General features: G+C 44.3%; 1 protein-coding gene across 1 annotated transcript in view; it reads right to left on the reverse strand.

Moving 5' to 3' along the window:
• Pawr (pro-apoptotic WT1 regulator) overlaps nucleotides 1-24,184 on the reverse strand; it is a gene marked incomplete at its 5' end in the record, with an annotated part of 29,055 nt that extends 4,871 nt beyond the window's left edge. Inside the window, 3 exons of the mRNA XM_028873098.2 lie at nucleotides 328-478; nucleotides 15,496-15,530; nucleotides 24,029-24,184. Of these exons, the coding sequence (XP_028728931.2) occupies nucleotides 328-478; nucleotides 15,496-15,530; nucleotides 24,029-24,184 (342 nt within the window). The remainder of the gene's footprint in view (nucleotides 1-327; nucleotides 479-15,495; nucleotides 15,531-24,028) is intronic.
• Nucleotides 24,185-26,847: the final 2,663 nt, after the last annotated feature.

Raw genomic sequence — 26,847 nt, forward strand, 5'->3', positions numbered from 1 at the left:
CTTATTCCTACATAAAAAAAACGGTTCGGCCACCAAATACGGACCTAACTCAGAATCACCCAAAGGCCTAGATTAACAATCCGTTCAGATGACGCAGGACACGGAAGTACAGACCACAGAGCAGACATCTCAGCTCTCAGAAACTCTGCTCTTGGTACTACGTGGCTCGGCAGAACAGGCATGGCTACGGACTGAGGAGTTCAAGAAGTGCAGGTGTCTCCCGCCAGTGCCCCACCCCTTCTTTTTTGGGGGGGCATAATGCCATGAAACCAAGAGAAGAATGCTAGGACGTGTTGATTTTGTTTTGAATTAATTGCTAACCCGTACCTTTTCGAGATCTTCAATTCTCTTTTCCAATGTGCTGCTACTCGAGGTGAAACTCCCTGCTGCGTTTGTGTCTCGGTTGTGTCTACCGAACCCGCTTCTGTCTGCTCGGGGATATCTACTTGAGACATCATCTTCGGGGGCAGTGGTTGCGCTGTGGAAATCAAAGTGAGTATTTCATAAACATTCCTAGCCGTCTGGAAGAAAAAATGCAAAGGCCTCTTCAGCCCGAACAATCGGCACTCCCTGAGGACACACCGTTAGAACTTATATTAATTCTCATTCTAACATGACGGTGTGTGTGTGTGTGTGTGTGTGTGTGTGTGTGTGTGTGTGTGTGTGTATAAGAAGCACATTCATTCTTTTGCCGAATGCCCGAGTGGCTGTGAGTGTCAGGTGCTGTTCTAGGCACCAAAGATGTCTATAGCAATCACAAAACACGGGCTGTCCTTTCAACAGGGAATGCCACCAGGTACAATATGGTAGCACAATCACCAATCTTTGGTCAAGGCTACACATAATAGGGACCAGAACACACTGGCTCGCCTAGACTGTCTATGGTTAAAATTCACTTTTCTTTTCCTTCTTCTCTCTCTTTCTTTTCTTTCTTTCTTTCTTTCTTTCTTTCTTTTTTTTTTTTTTTTGAGACAGGGCCTGTGTAGACCTGGCTGTCCTCGAACTCATAGAGATCCACCTGCTTCTGTCTCCTGAATGCTGAGATTAAAGGTATACTGCCTGCCTTATTTTTTTCTTTAAAAAAAAAAATGCTTTTTATTTTCAAAGTTCAATGTCTCGTTAAATCCCAAAACATAATTAGAACAGAAAGAAAAGAACTGCATAAACTTGTATATTTACCAACTGAAAGTTTGCTACAGGCAACTATTTACACACTTGTAACTTATTACTCAGACTGCAAACTTAACCAGAACTTCCTCAAATGAAATACTAACTTACGGCTGAGGACCAGCACTGTCGATATTTAAAGTATTCAATGGAACAAGCTTTGTTTTGCTCTCTCTCTCTATTATCTCCTACTACATAAAAAATTACCCCCAAACTTAATGACTTAAGGTAACACACATGCGTTGACTCAAAGGTTCTGCTGTTCGGGAATTTAGAAGCAGCTTAGGAGGTACTTGAGATCGAGGGTCTCCTGTGAGCCTTTTGTCAAGATGCTGGTCCACGCTATACTCATCTGGAAGCTTCCCTGAGCTGCAGATGGGCCTCCAAGCACAGGCAAGCACCTGTGGACCAAAGTATTCGGTGCCTCCCTGGCTGTAGGCCAGGGGCCTCAATTCCACCCTATGTGGGTCCTTCCAGTGGGCGACCTTAACGTGTGGCAATCGGCTTCGAGAGAGAACGTGACTTGGGAGAGAACTAGGCCAGAAGCTGCGCCGGGTCGCAAGGTGACACCCCATCACCTCTGCCTCCTTTTACAATACATATGGATCGCCCTGGTGTAACACTGAGAGGGGGGATTACAGAGGCCTGAGCACCAGAGGGAGGGCTCCCCTGGGGCCAGCCCGAAGGCTAACTACTGCATTTGTTGATTCATCTATACTACACTAGTACACGGTACCTGTAAGAGCAAAACAATTGGTTTAACAGCACTTTGTTTAACTAGTCTCATAGAAGCATGTTGACAAAAATACTTTAAAGCAACTTCAGAAAGCTCAGAATAATCATTTTTTAAAAAATGTTCGCTGAGCCGGGCATGGTGGCGCCTGCCTTTCATCCCAGCACTCGGGAAGCAGAGGCAAGTGGATCTGTCAGTTCGAGGCCAGCCCGGTCTACAGAGTGAATTCCAGGACAGAGAAATCCTCTCTGGGGCAGGGGAACAGAAAATGGACAGAATATGCTTTAAAATTTTTTTGCTTTCAGTAATGGCCACTTGAAATATTTTATGTGCAAATTTATTGTAAAATCTGAAGTAGCCTTTAGAGGAAAAAATGGATTCCTGGTGTATGAACTTCCCCACTCATAGATCTTTTCATCCTATCTGATCTTAGGGGATCTGACAACCACCTACTTCGTCGATTATTCTAACTTATTATGAACCCAGGACGGCAAGCTATAGAAACTTCACCCTATAATTTCTACCTTTTTTTTTTTGTTTCTTTGATCTTATCTGCCATTGAAAAACATCTGACATTCTTTCCTTGCACAAAAGGTTAAGATAATTAAAAAAGAGAGAAGTGGGGAGAGGGGTGTGTGCCAGCAGCCAAGCCAGCCCCAGGCATGTATTTATAAAGCTGGCGGCCAAACTCCCGTCCTTATCTTGCAAAAACAGCCAAAGTTCAGCCTGAAGTTCAAAGACTTCTGGCTGAAATTTTCCCTTTGAAAGCCAATGTATAACCACTTAGCATACAAGAGTCGATTAGCCTGGATGATAAGATCAACCCGGAGCTAACAGTTTTCAGGACTCTCTCATTTAAAGCATTAGTGCTCATTCCCCCAATGCCTTTTAGTGAACGACTGCGAATTCGGTGGATGGCGTCCGGCTAGCACAGGGAGGCTTGCGCAAAGAGGGAAGCAGCTCCCGGCTTCCACTCGGATGCAAACGCCAGCATCATCTCTCGAATGTGGCCTCTTCGTCATGATCATAGCGTATGACAACAAAAGCAAAGCAGAAACTGCAAACTACATGTAGCCCTTTTAAAATTCATACAGCAAGCTCCGTCTATCAGCAATGAAACTGAAAATAATAACTTACAGCGTGTTCTGTAACACGAAGTGCTCAACCCAGGGGCAGATACTGGGGTGGAAATCCTCAGCCCAAGAGAGAGCTACTTCCTGTATACCCGAACCTACATACCTTTCTGTGCCCTGCCATCTTACTTCCTCTCTCCGCCCAGCTACATCACTTCCTGTCTGTCTGTAGAGATCTCCAGATTAAAGGCGTGTGCCACCATGCCTGGCTCTGTCCCCAGTGTGGCCCTGAACTCATATAGATCTGGATGGATCTCTGCCTCCCGAACCGCTAGGATTAAAGGCGTGTGCTATCACTGCCTGACCTCTATGTTTAATATAGAGGCTGGCTTTGTCCTTTGATCCCCAGGCAAGCTTTATTTGTCAGAGCACAAATAAAGTGTCACCACATTGTTCCTTGTTGTGCCAATAATCAACGTGTCCATCAGTCGATGGAAGTTCTTATTTGTCTGAGAGCTGACCTTCCTGAACACAGTTTTGTTTCCAATAACATGCAACACCCCCACGGTTCCTTTACTAGTATACACACTATACAGATCTGACTAGTCTATACCTTATGCACAGATGATCCCTTTAGCATTGTCACATTTATTTGTTCACTTTTTAAAATTGAGATAGAGTCTCTCCGTTTGCCCGGAGCTCACAAAATAGAGTAGGCTTAGCAATCTCCAGGACCCACTTGTCTGTGCACCCGAAGTACAGGGATTACAGAGGCAGGCTCTGGATGCCATGGCTGATTTTTTTATGTGGGCTCTGAGGATCAAACTCGGGTCTTTGAAATCTAGGGCAGAGTCATTCCTCCAGCTCTGTCCTGTTTTTAACATTGGCAACCTGAAGAAAGACTTGGTAAGGAACTCACTAAAAGTACTAATTAATGATTATGATAATACCAATGAAGCCAAATGCATTCTACCAGTCAATTTATGTTGAACATATTTATGTCCTGCATTAAAATACCACGTAAATTTTAATGCTTACACTGTTTCATTAGCCAGTATGTCTTTGCAAGCAATGCACTTCTCCGTCACTGTGGCTAGAGCCTGAACTCAGCTATATTGAGAAACGACACTTCTCAACCAGACTCGTGAAGCTCCTCCTGTACCTTTTTGGAATGACTTCTACTGTTATCATTCAATTTTCTACTACTGTCACAATCAGATAAAGTGTTTGTCCTCATCAAAAAAAAGTCCAGTAAAGCTTGCTTAGTTGTTAGTAAATTAGAATCCAAGATAAATACAAATTTCCTAAGATTTAGGAAACATTTTGAAAAGCAGAAACTTAAAATAATGACAGTACATTTTAATTTATTTTGGTAGTCATTTCTATATTTAAGTTATTTTATTTGTGGAACACAAATCTGACTGACATGAACACAGAGTTTTTAAGCGTAATAAATGCTTGTACCTTCCTCAATTCTTACACATTTTTGGAGTCACAAATGACTGATACAAACGTACCATATGTTTTAACAGCCTCCTTGTGCCCGACTAACAGGCAGCTTCCCACAGTCCTTGTCCCAATCTACACACTACGGAAAAATGACCTATCTATACCTATGCACAGATCTGAACAGTATAATCTATGCACAGATCTGAACGGTATACTCTATGCACAGATCTGGACAGTATACTCTATGCACAGATCTGAACGGAATACTCTATGCACAGATCTGAACAGTATACTCTATGCACAGATCTGAACAGTATACTCTATGCACAGATCTGAACAGTATACTCTATGCACAGATCTGAACAGTATACTCTATGCACAGATCTGAACAGTATACTCTATGCACAGATCTGAACAGTATACTCTATGCACAGATCTGAACAGTATACTCTATGCACAGATCTGGACAGTATACTCTATGCACAGATCTGGACAGTATACCCTCTGCACAGATCTGTCCACTAGCCATCAACGTGGAAGCAAGGATGACCACACAAAATGGCAACTCAGGATGCTAAAAGCTTCCTCTAGACTTCTTCACTTAGGTTGTCATGGGTTACAAAAAAGTCTCCAAGGGCCACACTTGGAGCAGTACTGTGCTATAATGTTTAAACTCAGAAGAATCAGAGTGAATATCCCATTGGAGAAGCAGCACAGCCCAATAAGGCTAGAACATAAAGTATAAACAGAAGATAAGAGGATAGGAAAGCAAGCAGAAAACCTAAAAGCATTTTTTTTTTTTTTTTTTTTTCCCGAGACAGGGTTTCTCTGTGTAGTTTTGGAGCCTGTCCTGGATCTTGCTCTGTAGCCCAGGCTGGCCTCGAACTCACAGAGATCCTCCTGCCTCTGCCTCTGGTGTGCTGGGATTAAAGGTGTGCGCCACCACCACTTGGCTCCTAAAAGCTATTTTATAGAAGAATTCATGCTAATTCAAATTCAGAAAAAAGTTTCCCATTTTGCTAATGGCATATCCATATTAGAATGTGTGTTCATTTACCCACTATTTTGAGGGATTGATGAATACCATATAAAATAGTAATTACTATCTGTTTTGCCAAAACATAGAATACAAAGGATTAAAAAAAGACTAAAATTTGTTTTATTTACTTATGCTCCAAATATTCGTGCTTACAGGAAATCATCTTTAATTTAGGAGGACAGACTTACATTGTGTATTTTACCACCCGACCGACCAGACCACGTGGTCAGGCATCATCACCTCTGCACTTATGTATATGGCTAGGTTTTCTCGTAAAGTGCCCAAGCCCTGACTTACCTATTTTGTGGTCATTAGCTAAACTAGATAATCTATAAACCCATTGCACAAACAGTCTAACTTCAATACTGGGCAGCAAGGATGAAGACAAGAAGGAGGAGGAGGAGGAGGAGGAGGAGGAGGAGGAGAAGAAGAAGAAAACAAAACACCACCTCGTCTCTTAGTGCTTTCAGCTTTGTTCAAAGAACAAACTTAAAACAATGTGTTGGAAATAGGACGGAAGATGGCTGACTAAAGACAGCCAACACTGTTTTCCTCCCAGGAAAATCATAACACCTCAGGGAGAGTGTGGGAACTCAGGAATCCACGGAGACCTACCTGGGATGGCATCATGAATTATAACAAAGTACACTATAAATGTGACTCCTACCCCAAGCCAGGGGTAACTCCGTGAGTCTCCACGATCAACCACGTACTGCAGTTCTAACAACAGAAGAGTTCCTCGGTCCTCACTGGCTCTGACTCTTACTTTGAGGACCTGCCTGATGTCTATGCACACTTAAACTCACAGGAGAAGGGAACACACTCGGGACCTCTCTGCTACCGCTTCGAGCCCAAATTCCCATACAGCATACAGCCATCTGAAGAACAGAGCTGCTCTGAGGAACAGTAGCCACCGTATCCTCTCATCCCTGGAGTCTCACAAAGGTGTTAGAGATGCTTGCGGAGACAGCTGCCATCTCATGACCCTGGCTGGCTAGATCAGGTGGAGAACTGTGATCCTACAACACCAGTCTACGCAACGCCCTGTACCTCAAGATTAGGTAGCGCGGCTCCAGCCAGGTGCACTGTCATGCTTAGTACAAAGGTCTCTCTCCTCCAAACTCCTACCTGGTGCTTCCACTGAGGTCGCAGGTCATCAGCACGCTTCCGAGAGGCCTCACAGGCCTCTTATCGGCCCCTGAGCCCCGCGCTAGAGACTGACACCAGACGTCTCCCCATTACTTTTGATCCTCTCACGGGGCCTGAGAACATGCTAACTCGGCACCCCGGACGGAGCATTGCAGGTTACACTGACGGAGAGGGCGTGGTGCCGTCAGTGCGTGCTTCTGCAAGGTCCGAGAGGTACCTGCCCCTCCGCAGTCACCTCCCAACTATTAACACTCAGTGTTGCACATTTGCCCTTCTGCAAGCGGCACCCCAGCCTTGCAGCTGGACCACGGCCATTCGGACCCGTCTTTCGGCAGGACCTGTGGTCCCCACACTCCGGGTGCCCACGTCCACCAAGAAGCTAAACCACCGCCTCCACAAATACCAGGAGTTTAGACGGCCCAGGCGATGACAACTGTGGCTGGAAAAAGAATCATATGAGAGGCCACACTTCTACACTGGTAACCAAAGCCACGACATCCATTTAAATGCCCCCTACAATCCATGTAAAGGAAAAAGGTTTCCCCTGCAAAAACCTACTACAAAAAATTGAAAGAAGACAGCACAGAGGCTGTAGAGACAACATAGGAACACAGGAGACAAGAAAACACAAAGGAGCATTGTAAAGGTATCTTCTCCACCCTTGACCTTGGGATAAGCGGCCCAAGAGAGGTGGTGCTTCTGTCATTGTACATGATCTCTTATAAGGAGTTGGAGAAGGGTCACACGATGCCCGGTTAGCTCAGTTGGTAGAGCATGAGACTCTTAAGCTCAGGGTTGTGGGTTCAAGCCCCACGTTGGGTGCCACTTATTGCGATCAATCCACGTGACTCTATTAAATGGGTAACAGAATTTATTAAGTTATAACTTGAGGAAATACACTCACGAATACAAAGCAGAGTTGACAGCTGAAGTCGTCCTCTGATCTGACTGGGAGCAAATTCACCTCGCAGGCAGGAGCAGGGAGAAGGGGCATGTGACCCTTCTCCGACTCCATATCAGAGGTCACGTACAAGGGCAGGAAGCACCGCCCCCTTTGGGCCTGTAGAGCCCAAGGTCATGGGCGGAGCAAATACCACAACATTGCATATATCCAACAGAGCAGAACAGAGTAACCCTAGAATAGTGGTTCTCAACTGGCAGGTCACATGACCCTTTCCACGGGGTCACATATCGGATATCCTGCATAACAGATGTTTGCATTATGATTCGAAACAGTAGCAAAATTAGAGTTATGAAGTATCAACAAAGATAATTTTATGGCTGGGGGGTCACCACAACATGAGGAACTGTATTAAAGGGTCACAGCAGTAGGAAGGTTGAGAACCACTACACTAAAAGATGACGCCAACATGAAAGACATTATCTATTAAGTTGTTGAAAAGAAAATTCAAAATAACCATACCAAGGAAACCCAATGGGATACAACAGAATATAAGTTCAATAAGAGAAGGACACAGCCATGAGATCAATGAGAAATTCAACGGCAATTAAGAATCCTAAAAAAAAAAAAAAGAAACCGGCAGAAATTGAGAAACCGAAGGACTTAATCAATGAAAGGGTCACAAGACACAAGAAAGGTTGCGTGCTGTGGGATGTCCTGTATGTTGCTATGATTGATTGATAAATAAAATTCTGATTGGTCAGTAGCCAGGCAGGAAGGATAGTGTAGGCGGGACAAGGAGAAAGGAGAATGCTGGGTGGAAGAAGGCTGAGTCAGGAGTCGCCAGCCGCCAACATGTAAGGTACTGGTAAGCCACAAGCCATGTGGCAAGGTATAGATTTATAGAAATGGGTTAATTTAAGATATAAGAACAGTTAGCAAGAAGCCTGCCACGGCCATACAGTTTGTAAGCAATATAAGTCTCTGTGTGTTTGCTTGGGTCCGAGCGACTGCGGGACTGGTGGGTGAGAGAGATTTGTCCTGACTGTGGGCCAGGCAGGACTAGGAAAACTCCAGTTACACATGCGTGTGAAGAAAAGGATGGGGACAGAGAATAAAAAGGGTGGTGGAGACAGAGGAGGGTGAAGGTAGAAGTAAGCAAAACGCACTCTATATGTGCATGAAACGATCAGAGAACTTTGATCCAACACAAAAAAAGGAAATGCAGCAGCATTGGTACACAAGAATGTACTGTCCAGCATAATAAAAAAGAACCAACTCTCGTCACTGGTGGAGAAATGAAAGACATGCTAGGTGGAAAGGCACGCAGGCTGGGTACAAAGGTCTATCATCTCAGAGAGGACAGGAGAGCGGTGACCACTAGAGACTGGGGAGGGGGGGGAGGGGGGAACAGGACATGGAGATTACATAATGTATACAAACATATAGTTCCACAGGAGGAATTTGCTATGGTATTCTAGATCACAGTAGGGGAATTTAGTCCACAATAGTTTATGATATACTTTAGAATAAATATGAGTACAGAAATTCCTACAATAGTCATATAACCAACATAAGGGATTGGATATCCTAACTGCCCTAATTTGACCATTACACTGTAAGCATGCAGTGAATTATTGCATTACTCTATAAATATGAAAAAATAAACATCAATTAAAAAAAGTGGCAAAACCAAGTTTTAGAAGTTTCGCTTATTAGCTGGAAGACCCTTGAACGTTAGGCATGTCAATACACGTGTAAAAGCAAAGAATAACTGCAGAAAAATTAAATCAGCTCTCTATTCCCCTCATACATACCAGATTTGAAAGAAATGTGGTCATAATCATGAGACTGTGTTACTTGATTTCGTTGCCAAATTTAGCTGTTTATCCTAAAACAGAAATGTTTTCAACCCATTTTGTAGGCCGGATATGCACAATGGAAAATATTCAGAATGAAAAATTGTTTCATGAACTCCAAAAGGTTTGCGATGTTCTGGTTAGGAATGTTAACACAGACCCAAGATCCACCGAGAACCGTCTACTCTTGGCCACAGAGATATTAAATATGATGGTCAGTAAAGGGAAACTAAGAAGCAGGATCATCAAAGACAAAGGGCACCCCACCCCCTTTACTGGAAGTTTTCCCCTCCTGGGAATTTTCACATCTTCTGTGAAAGATGAGAGGGTACTGCTGCGCTCAGGAAAATAACACTGTTATTCTAAAGCTCTCATGAGAATGAGATTGGTAGCATTAAGAGATTACAGGCGGAGGAATTTTCCACTAATACGGACACTTTCAAGCTCAGCAATGAGACGAAATGCAAGACCCATGGGTAAAATCCTATTAAACAATGGGTATCCAACATTCAGAGGTGTTGGACGGATCACGACCTTCTAAGCAACCAGTGAGCACACTGCTGGGCTGCAATGGGCTGCACACCCCCAGGCTTTCACCGCCCTGCTGGGTACCACGACCTGCCCTGCACCTCCCCTTCCTTGAAACGCAAGCACACACAACTAGAACTCAAAGCCGACACCTAGACTCTATGAAAACTGTGACACGTACTCCCTGTAAGGAACAGGGGGGAGTTTCAAAAGGAATGGCTTTCCATGAAAGGGCCACAGCCGCATCCCAAAGTTCTGATCGTCTTTCCAGACAATTTTTTTTTTAAATTCAAACGTTTTCTCAGGTTTATCTGTCTAGTTTTACTTACCCCCATGCTCATGTGGTGACTGCTGGCTTAGAGAAAAGCAGAATGTGAGATAACCTGAGCAGTGCCAACTAAGGATGCCAGTGAGGTCAATTCATCCCTGCATCCCTTCCAACCTCTGAAATGTATAAACGGGTGTCATTTTATGTACCCACCTGGTATTCCTTCTCAACAAAACTAGTGCACATACAACGGGAAATCTGAGGAAGAGTAAGCTTGTCCCCTAAGGCACCAACCAAGACCAACTTCCTTTCCAAAGCAGGCATTACATCAGAGCAGACTCTGAAGAGAATGTCAGTCTTAAAAGAATCGAGCCGGGGCGGTGGTGGCACACGCCTTTAATCCCAGCACTCAGGAGACAGAGGCAGGAGGATCTCTATGAGTTTGAGGCCAGCATGGCCTACAGAGTGAGTTCCAGGACAACCAGGGCTGTTACACAGTTTAGAAACTCTGTCTTAGGGAAAAAAAAAAAATCATGCTCACACTTTCCTCAAATAAAAAAGCAGCTGTGGCTTCCCAAAGCCGTGGGTTTTGTGCATCCCCGTGCTGTGTATGTTGAAAAGGCAGAAATTAAGTGGCGGACATCCACGTCACACTGAGGAGCGGACAGGATGTGTAAATGCACACCTACTATCATCCGTACAAGATGAAAAGCCACTTGGAAAAACAAATTAGCAATAAAAAATAAAACTAACCGCAACCGTGTTTGTTGGGATGACTGAATTAGGTTTTATTAATACTAACTTTCTGTACTCGTCACATTTCCACTAAGAAGGGCATGTTGCTTTTGAAGGGCAGAAAACAGGGCCTGTAAGATGTCTCAATGGGCAAAACCTCTCACCATGCAACACCTGTGAGCTGAGTTCAATCCCAGCATCCCACGGAAAGACGAAAGGAGAAGTCTACGTTGTTCATACTGTGATCCTGCCTACACCTGGCAGCCTGACTTGAATCCCTGGAACCCGCAGAAACGTGGAAGGCGAGCCAACGCTACAGAGACTTCCTCTCACCTTCCCATGTGTGCTCTGGCACATGCACCCAGCCACACTCACTTCATACATGCACAGAAAAAAAAAAAGAAATGAATTATTAAAGGTATGGAACAACAGTATGTGAGGATCAACCCCTATATTCTCAGGAGTTGAAGAAAATTGTAAAAGAAGAAAAGTAATAATAAAGTTACGTTAACTACAGAACGGTGAGATGAGACCTGCAGTTTTCTCTCATAGCACAATTTCTGGTCACAGAGAATATGGCTTAAGAAATGTTCACTGAACTTAAGTCCCTTTTCTCCTATAGGTATTGGAGGCCTACTTGGTGCCCGCAGGCTGTGACTGGGTAATAGGCATGCAGATGTAACTTGCATAGGAAGAACATTAAGAATTACTTATTAGCTGGGCAGTAGTGGCACACTCGGGAGGCAGAGGTAGGCAGATAGTGAGTTTGAGGCCGACCTGGTCTACAAAGTGAGTTCCAGGACAGCCAAGGCTGTCTTGAACTCCACCACCAATAAAACAATCACTTACACCGGGGAGGTGGTGGCGCACGCCTTTGATCCCAGCACTCGGGAGGCAGAGGTAGGAAGATCTCAGTGAGTTCGAGGCCGACCTGGTCTACCAAGTAAGTTCCAGGACAGCCAAGGCTGTCTTGAACTCCACCACCAATAAAAGATCACTTACACCGGGGAGGTGGTGGCGCACGCCTTTGATCCCAGCACTCGGGAGGCAGAGCCAGGCGGATCTCTGTGAGTTCGAGGCCAGCCTGGGCTACAGAGTGAGATCCAGGACAGGCACCAAAACTACACAGAGAAACCCTGTCTCGAAAAACCAACAAGAAAAAAAAAAAGAAGAAGAAAAAGAATTACTTACTAGCTTACATAACAAACCAGCTAAAACTGACCCAGATGTGCTTCTGAACGCCCAGGGAGTCACTACAGACCAGTAAAACAGAGACGCTTCACTACCTGTTGCTTGCATTCCGCATTCAAATGCAAGCGGCACAGTCTAACCCAGAAAACCCCATCCTTGCCAAGGCCTTGGGCTTGCGTCATTGTTCCATACCTTTAATTAATTCATTTCTTATTTTTCATGTGCATGTATGAAGTGAGTGTGGCTGGGCGCATGTGCCACCTACCTACCTTCTCTTTCTCCAAATGTAATCAAGGTGTTAGAAACCCAACCGACTAAACACTCTACTGACAGAGTTGCACACTGGGAAAAATAAAAACCCACAAACACCTGCCGGTGTCCCGTCTCTCCCAAATTGAATATCAAAAATGACACCGTCTTCGTCTCCAAGGATGTAAAATTTAAAACGAAAACAACAACAAAACAAACAAAAAGAAAAACAAAACAGAACAGTGAGTGTGTACAGGACTTTCTAGATGAACAAGAGTCCAAGCACCGCATGGCCTGCCTGACGCTTCATGGAGCCAAAAACCTGCACCCTCACCATTTATAAGAGGGAACGAGTGTGGAATTAGTGAGCGAGAAGAGCACGCGGGGCCAGAGACTCAAAACCCCTAGAGACCGTTCAGTCATTGCCGTCTGTGTCTGTACAAGTCATTTCGTGTATAGGAAATACCGTCTCCCACGTGATGGCAGCGGCGTTTTATCTTTGAGGCCATTCCTCATTTTTGTCGTCCCCATTTGTCAAGAGACACCCTCGTCAAGACACACCCATTCTCTGATGGCCGCTACAGCTTGCTGACAGATTGGTGAAAGTAATGAACTGTTGACAGACGTGGAAGAGAGTCCTGGGAGACGGAGACGGGGTAGTTTCAGATACAGACTCCCAGCTCAACACTCGGACTCTATTGGAAGAGTCACTCCAACTCAATGAAAACTTACTACACATTTAAATTTCATTATTTACTCATTTAAAACCCGGTTCTCACCAAACAGCTCAGCCTAGCCTCAAACTCATCAGTCCCCTGGTCCTCTCGGGTGCTTTGGCTATTTAAAAGTATTCTCAGCCATATTAATCAGGGCTAGATCTTTGAAAGCTGGCAAGTAACAAATCACATGCTTTAGGCTACAAAAATAAAAGTGTAAGCAGATAACATGTCACATGGAAAATAATGGTTTCAAACCTTAAAAATGAAAAAAAAAGAAGACATACCATGGGAAACAATTTCTTACTAATTTAACACAACAGCAATTTGTTGTTAACAGTAACAGCTTTGGAGAGGATTGTTTTTGTTACTGTTTTAAAGTGTGTGCATCCGTGCGTGTAAGTGCAGTACCAACAGAGGCCAAAAGAGGATGACAGAGCCAGAGCTACCAGCAGTTGTGAGTCCACTGAGGTGGTGCTAGGAATTGAACTTTGGTCCTCTGCAAAAGCAGTCCGCACTCTAAACTGCTGGGCCCTTAGTGAGAATTTTAGGGGAATCAATCCAGTTCAAGAACACCAATATAAAAGTGCAGTTTATAATTTAAATTTCAATTAGAATAAATACGTATAACACCATTGATAAACTATCAAATTTTATCTTTGTTTCCCAGACAAAAAAAAAAAAAAAAAGGATGGCAATTTTTCTTTCTTTTGAAAATATGTCTGTGAATGGGTTCAAATCAAAGCTAATTTGGCCATGGTTTCTGGCAAAAGAAAATGTGTTCCGTTTGGATGAATCTAGTCATGGTAAATAAAACCTACTCGGCACTACATTAAAGAAGCATGTTTCATTATAGGCACACCAAGATTGTGTAGACATGAAACATAAAAGCAGCGGCCAACACCGAGTGCTCTCTATGGGTCGGGGATGTTCGGGAGCACTGGCTGACTCTCATCCTTCTCCTCTTCACAGATCCCACCAAAGATATAAGCACAATTACATGTTACCTGTGCTTGCCTGGCGCTAAAGCTGGGAGTTCTTATTAGTAAAATCCCACCCTTTAACATATGAACAGACAAAAGCAAAGGTCTGATGTGTGTAAGTCTCGGGATGACCTTGTGTATTTAGTTAAGCATATGAGCTGGAGTGAGACCATCCGAACTCAGATCTAATATCTGCTAGCAAGTAGGTTTGTATTTTTAGGAAACTATTCTACCTTTTAAACCCTGCTTCCTTTATCTACAGAATACAAGTAGGTATTTGATCTACTTTATAAGCCAACCAAGAGAGCCGCATGATTGAGATACGTGAGCATCTATCTTAACATCTCAACAAAACCCTTCTCCAACTATAGCACCCTCTTGGCAACCTTTGTGGTCTCCTCAGGGAAGAAGGTGCCGTGATGTGGTGCACCAAACAGGTACCGAAGCCCTAACTGCCCACGTGATGGCTGTGGAGACGCCAGAGCTGGGAAAGAATTAGCTTCACATGGCGTCATGGGGGTGAACACCCTCACGGTGTGGTTAGTGCCCTTAGCAGGACAGAGGATTTGATGTCAACTCTGACAAAGAACACAGCAAGATGCCCAACTGCAAACCGGGTCTTAGAGACCACCCCTTTCCCCAATATATACCACTACCATTGCCGCCAAGACCACCGCACCACCACCGACCATGCAGGCTGGCTCCCCAGTTCTCTTGGGTAAGCCAACTAGTTTAGGGCATTTTGTCATTATGCTTGGCCTCCTATGAAACGACAAGGCTAAAGCTCTTAGTGGTTCAGAGTTTCACAGAGAAGTCCAAACCTGCTTCTTAAAACTGTCAACATCATATCTACAGTCTATAATAAAAAAATAAAATAAAAAAAACCTGCAGTCTAACTGCTCGTGTGTGTGTGTGTGTGTGTGTGTGTGTGTGTGTGTGTGTGTGTGTGTGTACGCTTATAAAATATACTTATAAGAGAAAAACAGAACCCGAGAGGTCCATTTGACTAATATAGCTACAGGATAACACATTGGCCTGGTTATCGTTACCAAACTCAGAGATGTTTTAAGATTAGGCCTAGATTTGTTTAGCTCAGATATATTTAATAATGGTCCTCAAACCTGTCGTTTATGGCATTTTGTTATTACACATGGTCTCCTTGTATTGCCCCTGTGTAACTCTATAGAGGAAAACCAATTCTAAGTTTCTATGGAAGACCCATGAAGATTCACAGCGCGGAGAGTTTTCAAAGGCTCCGGGAAGGGACAGAAACAAGCCGGGGCTGACTGATGCTATACTTCTGTCTACAAGGGAATTTCTTCTGAAGAACACAATACTACGGTTCTGTTTTTTTGGCCTCTAAAGAGAGTGACTCAAAGCGGTTCTAGTGATTCCAATCAACATCAAGACAGGCACTCGCCTCAAGCCTGTAAGTAACAATGCCAGGATTCTTACCTCTTGTATCTGCCTGGAACTGTTCTTGACGGGTCCTGTAAAGTAAAATATGAGACATCAGCTGTGTGCGCGTCAAAACACAACTACAGGTGGCAGAACAACAGTAACAACCGCGCTTGCACCGAGAAGGCCTCTCACAGCTGATCACGCAAAATGAGCCTGTGTCCCGTTTTTCCGCCCAAACCAACCATGTTTTAAATACTGAAATGCTTTGGCTGTGAGCCTAGCCTTTAATGCCTAGGCCATCTCTCCAGCCCGGAATATTTTAAAAGCTTAGAAAACAAACATGGGGTGTAACATAAATATTCAAAAAACACAATTGTTACAATTTTCATCATCTTCTTCTTCCTCCTCCTCCTCCTCCTCTTCCTTTTCTTCAGGTGGAAGGCCTGGAACCTGCTGGGGGGCTGAGGATAGCCTTGAACTTCTGATCTTCCTGCTTCCACCTCTGAGTGTCGGGATTATATATGTGTGCCATCACACCCAGATTATGGCAGGGGATCGATCCCAAGGGCTTGAATGTGCTCAAGCAGGCATTCTGTCCTTCTAAGGTACTTCTCCAACCAATCATTATAGTCTTAAGATTACCTCCCTGGTTTTTATTATGGTCTCATTTAAAAAAAAAAACAACAAAAAAATGGTGCACACCTTTAATCCCAGCACTCAGAAGGCAAAGTCAAAAGGATCTCTGTGAGTTGAGACCAGCCTGGCCTACAAAATGAGTTCTAGGACATCCAAGACTAAAACAAAAACAAACAAAAAACAAAAACAAACAAGGCAATGGGGCAAGTGAGATGTCTCAACCCTAAATGTACTGGCTGCTCCTGTAGGGCTCAAGTTCAAATCCCAGCTCCCCACCAGCCGCTCACAACCAATGACATAACCCCAGTTCCCCACCAGCAGCCCACAGCCATCTACATGACCCCAGCTCCCCCCAGCAGCCCGCAGCCATCTACATGACCCCAGCGGCCCGGTGCCCTCTTCTGGCCTCTGTTGACACTTGCACTTACATAGACATACACATACATAGATATACACACACACATAAAAATAATAAAAACTTAAAAAACCTATAACACCACACACACACACACACACACACACACAGAGAGAGAGAAAGAGAGAGAGAGAGAGAGAGAGAAATTAACTTTTTAAAACTATAGCTAAAAATAACAAAAGTACATATTACTGCAATGATCCTAAGCTACAAAAATAAAAAGAGGAGACAGACAGACTGCTCAAAGTTAATATTAACTAGGGTGGAAATTTACTGTGCAAATAAGTAGGCAGTAACTGTGATAAGCCTGGGCTCCTGACATATGTTTTCAGTTTCATCTCAATAAAAGACATCAACTTTAAGTGGCGAGCCTCTTTCAAACCGATAACGGTGTTATGTCTAAAGGCGATTGTATAATTAAGGAATTTCTGGTCTGGTTAAAACGAAAGGATCAGCTCGCTTTATAAGGTGACCGGTTCTATGGCGAAACGCTAACGGCGGTGGACTGCAACTCTCTCACGCCACAGCATGGCAACCCTGGCAAGAGTCGGGCAACCCGATCAGGAGGAAGAACCAAACCAACCTTCCAACCCGACATGCAACTGAGACCATGGGTTCAGGTTTCTCCTGGTGCCCGAACAGGAAGCAGCAGTCATGCCCACTGTATCGTGGGATTACAGGATATACGAGAACAGAGCAGTCGGCACAAGAGGCTGGCAGTGCAGAGTTGGTGTGAGTTTAGAGAGCTAAATGGGGTATAAAATCCTTGTCAACATTTCCAATATACATGAACTATTACCAATAAATTCTCACTATAACGGCGTAAACCACTAAAAGATACCCTTATCTCAGGGTTTCATTTTTTATTCCTTATTCCTCAGGTAAAATATGAGCTTCTGGAAGCTTGTCCCTACCCCCAAAATCTAGAGAAATCACTTCCTTAGCAATCTAACATTACAGGAAAGGAAAATAAAACCAACAAAACCTAAGCACTTAGGAAGTTATCAGGGGTCAAAAAAGTCAGCTGACAGGATCCTGGAGTGTCTGGGTGAGCCTGATCCTCATGAACAGAACTCAGAACTACTGGGAATCCTCCTGTGTTAGCTAATGTAAAGACAACCTCACTGGCCTGGCTATCAGCTGCTCTTAATGCAGAGAGAGCAACAAAACCTTGGCCAGATGTTTAAGACATTTCTTCTTTGTCATTTTAAAGGCATCCCCTAAAACGAGGAAGGTCAGTCTTTGCTTTTATGTAGTTAACTGAGTAGAATATATTCTCTGTTTATAAAAGCATGCTTATCTCCAGAGAATAACAGGAAAGGACAGATATGTAAACTCTAGCTACCCACGTAAGCGCAACATGATTCTTTTATAAGGGGGAGAATGTTCACTGTTCCTCCATGTGAGAATGGAGTTCTACACAAATATAAACTCTGCCGTAGATCTCATAGCTAGAAATTTCATTTCCGTGACCACAAAAAAATCCCCAAGCAGAGGAGCTAACTAACTTTATAATTACTAGGGACCTGCGTTAATAACTACAGGTAACTGCTGCAAAACTTGACAAGTCCACTCTATGTGTGAGCCAATCTCCCTCGGCTGATCTGATTTCATGTATGCCTTCCATCGGTTTACACATCACAGGACCTCAACTGCTCCTGTACCGTGTTCCTGAGATTTCCTCATGGACTGTTCTACGTTCCAATGAGGCCGGAGTTTTACTTAAAACTCACGCAAACCAGTTTGTGCTTTGCCAACATTTACCCAGCTCCGCACAGGTACTTCCCCCTCCCTTGAGTGGTATAAACTATACCCTTGCAAGGAAGATTATGTTAGGAAAAGTAGACTTGAAATCTGTTGCGTAACAGACCTGGGGTTTTCAAAGGATCTCATTACATGGTCCCTGGGATTTCCAAAACTCGGATCAAGTTCAGTTGTACTTTCTACAGGCAATCAATGCAGGAGACTTTCTCTGTTTTGTTTTGTGTTTTTGAGACAGGGTTTCTCTGTGTAGCTTTGAAGTGAGCCTGTCCTGGAACTCGCTCTGTAGACCAGGCTGGCCTTGAACTCACAGAAAAAAGCCCGGCCTTTTCTCCGATTCTTTACACATTTGAGCTTCCCACAAGTAAACATGACTCAACCCAAATTTTTAGCTATGTCATCAATTCATCTGTAGTCTTCAAAATCTTCAAACAGGTTAGGGATGGGAAAGATCAGGAAAGACTAGAGAGCGCTCTCAGACCGAGGGAGGGTCACAGACAATGACAGCAGCATGGGATTTGAATTGAATTCCTCTGCTCTGCCTTGGGACAGGATTGGGGCGACTAGAAAAACTTTAATGAGGCCTGCGTTTGAGTGAAGTGATGTGCTTGCTCACTCGGTGGTAGACCTTGTTCTTAGAAAACCAAGTATCGAGGAAGCAGTTTTAGAGGAAGACTGTTTTCTGTATGTTCTTGTGACTTTGCAGCAAGTTGAGACTGTTTGGAAGTAAACATTACCAATGCCCACGCAGCAACTACCACTGAGAACCAACAGAGAAATCTTGCAAGTAATTTAGATGATATGGAGCAGGGCACATTTTTTTTCCTTCTTTCTTTCCTTTTTGGTTTTTTGTTTTGTGTTGTGTTGTTTTGTTCTTTTCATGACAGGGTTTTTCTGTGTACCTTTGGTGCCTGTCCTGGAACTCGCTCTGTAGCCCAGGCTGACCTCGAACTCACAGAGATCCGCCTGCCCCTGCCTCTCGAGTGCTGGGATTAAAGGTGTGCGCCACTCTACCTCCCGGCCTTCTTTCTTTTTTTTAATCTGGGAAATGCATTGTGCATTTTCAATCATGAGCTTTTCTCTGTAAATTTAGTCAAAGAAAACAATTCAAAACACAAATGGTTTGATACATAAAGCTGTCATTATTGGTGCTTAAAAGAGTAAGAGATTTTAACCATTCATGATTACCTTTAGTGTCTAATTTGTGCTAATTAGTAAGGTTTAAAAAGAAATTCTATGCTACTGAAAATAAGTTTTTTGTGTTGTTTGCTTGTTTGAATGCAGGGTTCCATGTTTCCTAGGCGAGCTTCTATCTTAGTGTGTAACAGAGGCTGGCTCTGAATATCTAGTGTGGTAGAATTACTGACATGTGCAAACACACTTGGCTTGAAATAAGTTTTAAATATTTTTTTTAAAAAAAAGTTCAGTTGAGTGGTGGTGGCACACACCTTTGATCCCAGCACTTGGGAGGCAGAGGCAGGCGGATCTCTGTGAGTTCGAGGCCAGCCTGGTCTACAGAGTGAGTTCCAGGACAGGCACCAAAGGTACACAGAGAAACCCTGTCTTGAAACTCCCCCCCACCACCACCAAAAAAAAGCAGTTCATGCTGGAATATCTACAAAGGGCATTTCAGAAATATAAAAATTCCAAACATACACTTCTTTTCACCCAGCAATTCCAGTGTCAGGATTTTATCACGCACGTGCGGAGGAATGTGTTCAAGTTTTTCCTATACAACACTTTTTAATAGCAAAAAAATTTATAAGCAACCTTAACAAAATTTAGCTCAAAATTTTAGTACATCTCTATGTAAAATGGCATATTCTGCATCTGTGAAAAATAATACAGAAGCCACTCGTGGACTACTGCAGAAGTCCATCTACAGTATCAGGTGGAAAAAGTAGGATGCAATACAGCCCAGATACAATACTACAATGACAAAGGTGTGTCAATCGGCCTTTCATTACCTGGACAAAATTCAGGATAAACAACTTCAAAGGAAGTTGGCTTAAACTCCCTCCTTCCTAGTTGCAGAGGTTTGTGGCCCATGGCTGTAGGCCTGTTGTGAAGCAGAGCTGCATGCCAGAGGGCAGAGAGGCCTACTTCATAATGGCTGAAGACACGACATGGCCCCCCTTTCGAACTAGGAACCATATCCCATATCCCAGTAATGCCATCAGATTATGTCATCCACCAATAGAATAATCCTGTGATGAAGCCAAAGTCACAGCTAAACATTGCTATGGGACCGAGCCTTTAGCATACAGGCCATTTTTTTGAAGAACATTTTGTATTCAAAAATGGATGGATGGATGGATGGATGGATGGATGGATGGATGGATGGATGGGTGGGTGGGTGGATAGATAGGTAGATGGATGGATGGGTGGGTAGATGGATAGGTGGGTGGATAGGTGGATGGATGGGTAGGTGGGTGGGTAGATAGGTGGATGGATAGGGTGGATGGGTGGATGGATGGATGGATGAATGGATGGATGGATGGATGGATGGATGATAGGTGGGTGGGTGGATGGATGGGTGGGTGGATGGGTGGATTGATGGATGGATAGATGGATGACGGACAAACAGACAGAGATAGCTTTCATTTGTAGCTTAGTTCTGAAGCTGTATGTTGAAAAGAAATACTAGCTGCTTCCAAGAAGTCAGCCAGTTGACAACTTTTAACAACATAGTTATGCCCTTTGAATTTTGTGTCACATGGTCACATGCCTTCAAAAAAAAAACCGAAAGAGTAAGATTCCATGGTTCATAGAAAACAGCAGAACATAAAACATAAAGGAACTTTAACAACCACACCAAGTACCATTTCTTTCCATGTTCTATTATTTTCTAAATTGAATTTAATTGGAAAACATTGACTTAAAAAGCTCGCACGACCATGTTTAAAAGCTGTGTGGAGCTATGGCTAACAACAGGAAAGCATCTGAATCTTCACTGTCTATTACCATGGTCGGTATCTCACTAAAAACTTGAAACCAGAAGTAAAAATATTCTAACCACTCACAAAGCGCGCCATCAAGCCAAACTCATACTGGCATCTGCAGTCCTCGTTTCTAAAGGGCCTCCTTCCCTGAGCAGCTCAGATCTGTAGGCAATGCCAGGATGCGCCCTTTCTCTCAGTCCTATTAACATTAAACAAGCAATGATGCTAAGACGCGGGTCTCTTCTCCCTCTTCCTCTCCCACACCACTCCTCTAGATTCGGGTGCTGTGGATATCTATCCTTTAGGAGCAACAGGGACCACAAATTGAGATTGTTGCTCGGAGAGATGTCAACTATGTGGACGGAGCATTTCCTGTTCCCGCCGCCACCTCTGATGAGGCAATTAGAGAGGCCCGTGGAGAAGATTCCGCTTCCCTCTCATGCTAAGCAAACAGCCTGGCAAAATACATTTGAAGCCAAGGTCACCAGCGGGCGACCAACCTTTAATCCCAATTACTAATAAAACAAACAGACAGACAGAAATGGAAGAAACGATGAGCAGGCCCGGGAAGAGCTCAGCACAGTTAAATGAAGACAGATGCATGGGGCCGGGAACTCTTGAGGGCCAGCTCGGCTGAGCCGGAAGTCCATGTTAGTTAGCGTGTTTGCCCTAGACATAATTAGACTGCAGCAGACCGAGCGTTTTTCTATAGAAAGAAATCAGCCCTGTGTCCACAGACACTGTCTGATGTTAGGTTCGCATGCTTTCATTCTTAAAGTGTCCAGAGCAAGCAGATGGGCAAGAACGGAAACCAGGTGGGGTAGACTTGCAATGACAATGGTGTATTTTCTCCACCTCAGGAAGTTCAACTTTCATGGTGTGGAAGTCATCGCTGAAAGAGGACCAGGTTTAATTCCCATGTTGTTAAACAGAAAGGTGCTTTAGGTTATGGCCAATCACACACACACACACACACACACACACACACACACACACACACACACACACACAGTTGAGAGGAGCTGTGAGCTTAGCACTGTGACAGGGCGCTACACTCCACAGAGCCGTGGTGGCCATTACTGACAGGAACGGCAACTTGCGGGGATGGGAGGGGGAGAGGAACCCCATCACTCTGTGAATCTCTGTGTCAGTAACTTCAGCCTTAGGGAAGAGAGAGAAGCTCTTCTCTGTATTTCCTAACCGCTTCCAAACAGTCTGCCTCCCTCCGTCAAATGTCTTATTAATGCTGCAAGATGGCAAGTAGACATGGATTTAACGTGTTCACCAATTGAGCAGAGAAGGGTGTGTGATCCTCCGAAATGCCTTTTAAAGCCGTATAATAATGAAATGAATTTAGAAAATCAAGACTAGGGGGCTGGAGATGCAGCTCCGTTGGTAGACTGAGTGCCCACCAAGCATGAAGGCCTGGGTTCATTTACCAGCACAGCAGAGCAAAGCTGTGCATGGCGGTGCACACCTGTAATCCTAGCACTCAGAGAAAGGAAGAGCAGAGGTTCGAGGTCATCCTTGCTACCTAGGAAGGATGAGGTCAGCAGCCTCAAGATATTAGACTTTTCTCGAGAAAAAGGGGGAGGGGAAAAAAGAGGAGGGGAGGGGAGGGGACTCTGAAAACACATGATGATCTTAGTATGCAAACTGTATACTGGCAGCACTCAAAGGCAGAGGCAGGGGGATCACAACTTTGAGGCCAACCTGGGGATACACAGCAAGTGCAAGGCCAACCTAGGCTACATCGCAAGACCCTGCCCTAAAGTAAGAAAAACCTGGGTGCAGTGGCTCATGCTTACAACGCCAGCTCCAGGGAGGCAGAGACAGACAGAGCCCTGAGGCTGACTCACCAGCCAGCTTTGCCTACTTGGCAAGTACCAGGACATCGAAAGACGGTGTCTCAAAAGAAGTGGACAGTATCCGAGAAATGACATCTGAGGTGAGTTGTATCTTCTGGCCTGTGCATGTACACACAGATGTGGAGAGAAAGAAAGGGAGAAGAGAGGGGGGGGGAGAGGGAAAGGGAGAGAAAAAGTCGTGTGTGTGTGTGTGTGTGTGTGTGTGTGTGTGTGTGTGTGAGAGAGAGAGAGAGAGAGAGAGAGAGAGAGAGAGAGAGAGAGAGAGAGAGAGAGAGAGAGAGAGGGGCCAGGCAGGCAGACTTACAATGTCACAAAAATTAACAAGACCCAGATCAATTATATTTCAAAACACACTTAACAACTGATTCTAGAGATGAGAGACACATCAGGGCAGTGGATTCTGTGTCCTGAGAAGCACCCAAAAAAATATTCTATAGTGTGATCTGTTTCATCGTCAAAGCAAGCAGCTCAAGTGAAACCGAATTACATTTTTTTTCAAAAAATACTTTAAACTAGATAGAAAGGCAAGTGTTTCTGTGAACGTTAACATGACTCTATTCACAGCGCCAGGCTCTGCTCAAGACTGTATCGTGTCTAAAGAGTTGACTGGGGAAACCGGGTCCCAGGTTTGCTTCTTCAACGCAGTTAGGATCCAAAAGTCAGCCTACGACAGACCGGGACACTCAGCTCAACCACTCCATCCTTACTTTTGAGCAATAAGAAAGCGCTTATTTTTCTTGGTTATTTTTACAGCTGATGTCACCTAAACCCAGCCAATCAGTCAGACAATAACAGTCTTTGCTCAGGGACAGAGCGCCAAACAATGATCAAGTCAGTAAGTATTTGGATAGAAGGGAGATCGGAGGTTAAACCCACAGGAAGGGAGACTGGAAAGATGATGAAGAGCAGTTTAAAAGACTGTTGTTCCAATAGCCAGGGACTTGCTGGCCATTTTCAACGCTCACCTGGGACAGGTAGGAAGCGCCTGGATCTAAGAGGCTGGCCGCTTCGTTCTGGATGGTGTTCTGTTGTGTGATGGCGTCTTCTCGCTTCCGCTCTTTCTGACCCGCTTCATCATCGTCGTACTCATCTAGACACTGAAAGAAAGGAGAGTCTCCATTTCAGGCCCCATCTAAGTAACAGAATGCTTTAGCAGTATTTAAAAACACACCGTCTAGCATTTAAAAAAAAAAAGTCTGTATTTAGCCGGGCAGTGGTTGCGTACACCTTTAATCCCAGCACTCACTGGGGAGGCAGGGGCAGGTAGATCTCTGAGTTCGAGGCCAGCCTGGTCTATAGAGCGAGAAGAGAGTCCCAGGACAGCCAGACCTACACAGCAAAACCCTGTCTCAAAAAACCAAAACGAACCAAACAAACAAAAACAAAACACAACAAAATCTGTATGTGGTCATAAATTAAGTTCATACAATAAAGATGGTTCCTTTTTGGCAATATATGCATTTCATTCCTGTAAATTAAACTGTCTCCTAAGTTCCAACACCTTTATATTCTCACCCATGACAACCTATCTCTTCAAAGCTCTAATTACTAATGACAAGTTTCTCAAAGAGACGGCTCATTCCTTCTCTATCATTCATTCAACACGGAAACTCACTACACCTGCCTGAAACAGGCGCTCGGCACAGGGCAACACCATAAGCATGGAATTTACAGTTCCGTGAGGAAGGAAGGCGTGTGTGTGTGTGTGTGTGTGTGTGTGTGTGTGTGTGTGTGTGTGTGTGTGTGTGTGTGTGTGTGTGTGTGTGTGTGTGGTTAGTGATAAGGTCATTTTTTACCTTCACCTTGCCTACAGGAATATAAGGAAAGAATATTTCCACATGGGAGTTAAGAAAGGCTCTGGAAGAACTAGTAATTTCAAGGATGGCTATAATTTGGAAGCACACATCGGGACAAAGAGGAATTTCAGATGGTGAGAACAGCATCCTGAAGACGCTTACTAGAGGGTTACTGACGAGCTGAATCGACAGCAGCCATTATCTGTCTCCAAAACCTGCCACAAGGAAAGAAACTTGACCCAAATCCCTATCCATTATGCTGTCACGGCGATGGCTATGAGCTCCTTAAACGCACAGCGAACCCAAACACTGACCCACTTAGGTTCTCTCTGAGATCCAAAAAACCCTGTCTCTGGGCATTACCTACAAAGACATTAAGACACTAACCAAAACCCAGGATGGCAGGGGGACACCAAGATCGACCTGCAAGATCAGGGCGGGTCTCTGGAGACACCAAGAAGGGCCACTGGGAGACGTGGAACGATAGTATGATGAAGGGCAACTCAAGGACGAAGTGGACAGTGACAGACTTGGAAAGGCATCTACCTAGATGGAGAGGAATCTGGCAACAGACCAGAAGGGCAAAGGAAAGGCGTGAACAGGCTGAGACGGTAGAGCGCGTTTAGACCCTTCTGGAAAGCAGCAGGGTGCTTACACAGGTATGACTCACCTGCGGTTCAGTGGACTAGCCGGTGAGAACTTGAGTGAGAACAATTATGATTCTGTGCTACTGTTACTGCTTGTAAGTCTACTGCTCTTGACTCCAAGCCAGGAGACTGGTGGCTTCTGCTAAGACTCACAGGGAGTCTTAGCCTGTGAGCAGCTCCTAAGGGAGGCCCGGGAAGGCAAAGACTCTGATCTCCAAGAAACAAAGACAAGCAATAACCCAAGGACTTCAGGCAGAAAGCTGTCACAGGACTTGGAATTGATACATGACCAGAACTGGCTTGGGTGGTGTGTGTGTGTGTGTGTGTGTGTGTGTGTGTGTGTGTGTGGCGCACGCGCGCGCATGCATGCATGCTGGCAACAGCAATTAAGTCCAAATTAATAGGGAATAAAGGTGTTAAGGCTAGTTAATAGAATTGATTATTTTGAGTTCAGAAAAAAAATATATAAATCCTAGGCAAATAAAAGGCACAGTCAACAAAAGAAATCCAATAAATGGTACAAAACTGCCCATTAGTCCTAACGGCAAAAAGACTCTCTCAGGAGTTTAAGGGGGGAGGCCTTTCTTAAACCAACAGAGACTATCTTGGTTAATGACAAAATACCAACAACATTTAAGAGTAAATGACGTTCTCTACCATGGTCTGGAAGTGGTGGGTAACAAACCAGCTCAACTGTGAGAAAGGAAGCAACTATCACCATTTTATATGATTTTTAAACTGTAAATTTAAAATATTTATTATTAAAGTTCCTGAAGACTTTTTTTTTTATAAACACAAGGAATGAATACCTTCCCAACACAACAGCAACACACCCTGAAGTAATGCCAACCCTTCAATTCACAAGAAGGGCTAAGAGTCAAGAGTAAGAGGGAGAAGGCTGGGCATGGTGGCGCACGCCTTTAATCCCAGCACTCCGGAGTCGGAGGCAGGTGGATCTCTGTGAGTTCGAGGCCAGCCTGGTCTACAGAGCGAGATCCAGGAATGAGTAATCCCGTCTTCGGTCTTCTGCTCTGGTAGCAATATCTAGGCTCATTGCCCAGGATCTAAACAGCCAACATCCCTGAGTCTAAGATTTATGATCATCGGAAGCTCAAAGTCGGAATTGTAAATCACAGGTGAGTAGGGTAGAAAGCCAAAGTTGAGGCAGGTTAGCCGTAAGCTCTCTGGACACTGGATGTTCTTTGGTTCAAGCTTATTTTCTGAGACCCAGCCCCTCAACTACCCTTTCCTCTACCACTTCCTGAATAACTGCAGACCGCCCCCGCTGCCAGCAAATGGAAATCAAAGTGAAGAATCCAGGAATGCTTGATAATGAATTAC

This window comes from Peromyscus leucopus, chromosome 18 (genome assembly GCF_004664715.2).
Source record: "Peromyscus leucopus breed LL Stock chromosome 18, UCI_PerLeu_2.1, whole genome shotgun sequence".
Taxonomy (NCBI): Eukaryota; Metazoa; Chordata; class Mammalia; order Rodentia; family Cricetidae; genus Peromyscus; species Peromyscus leucopus.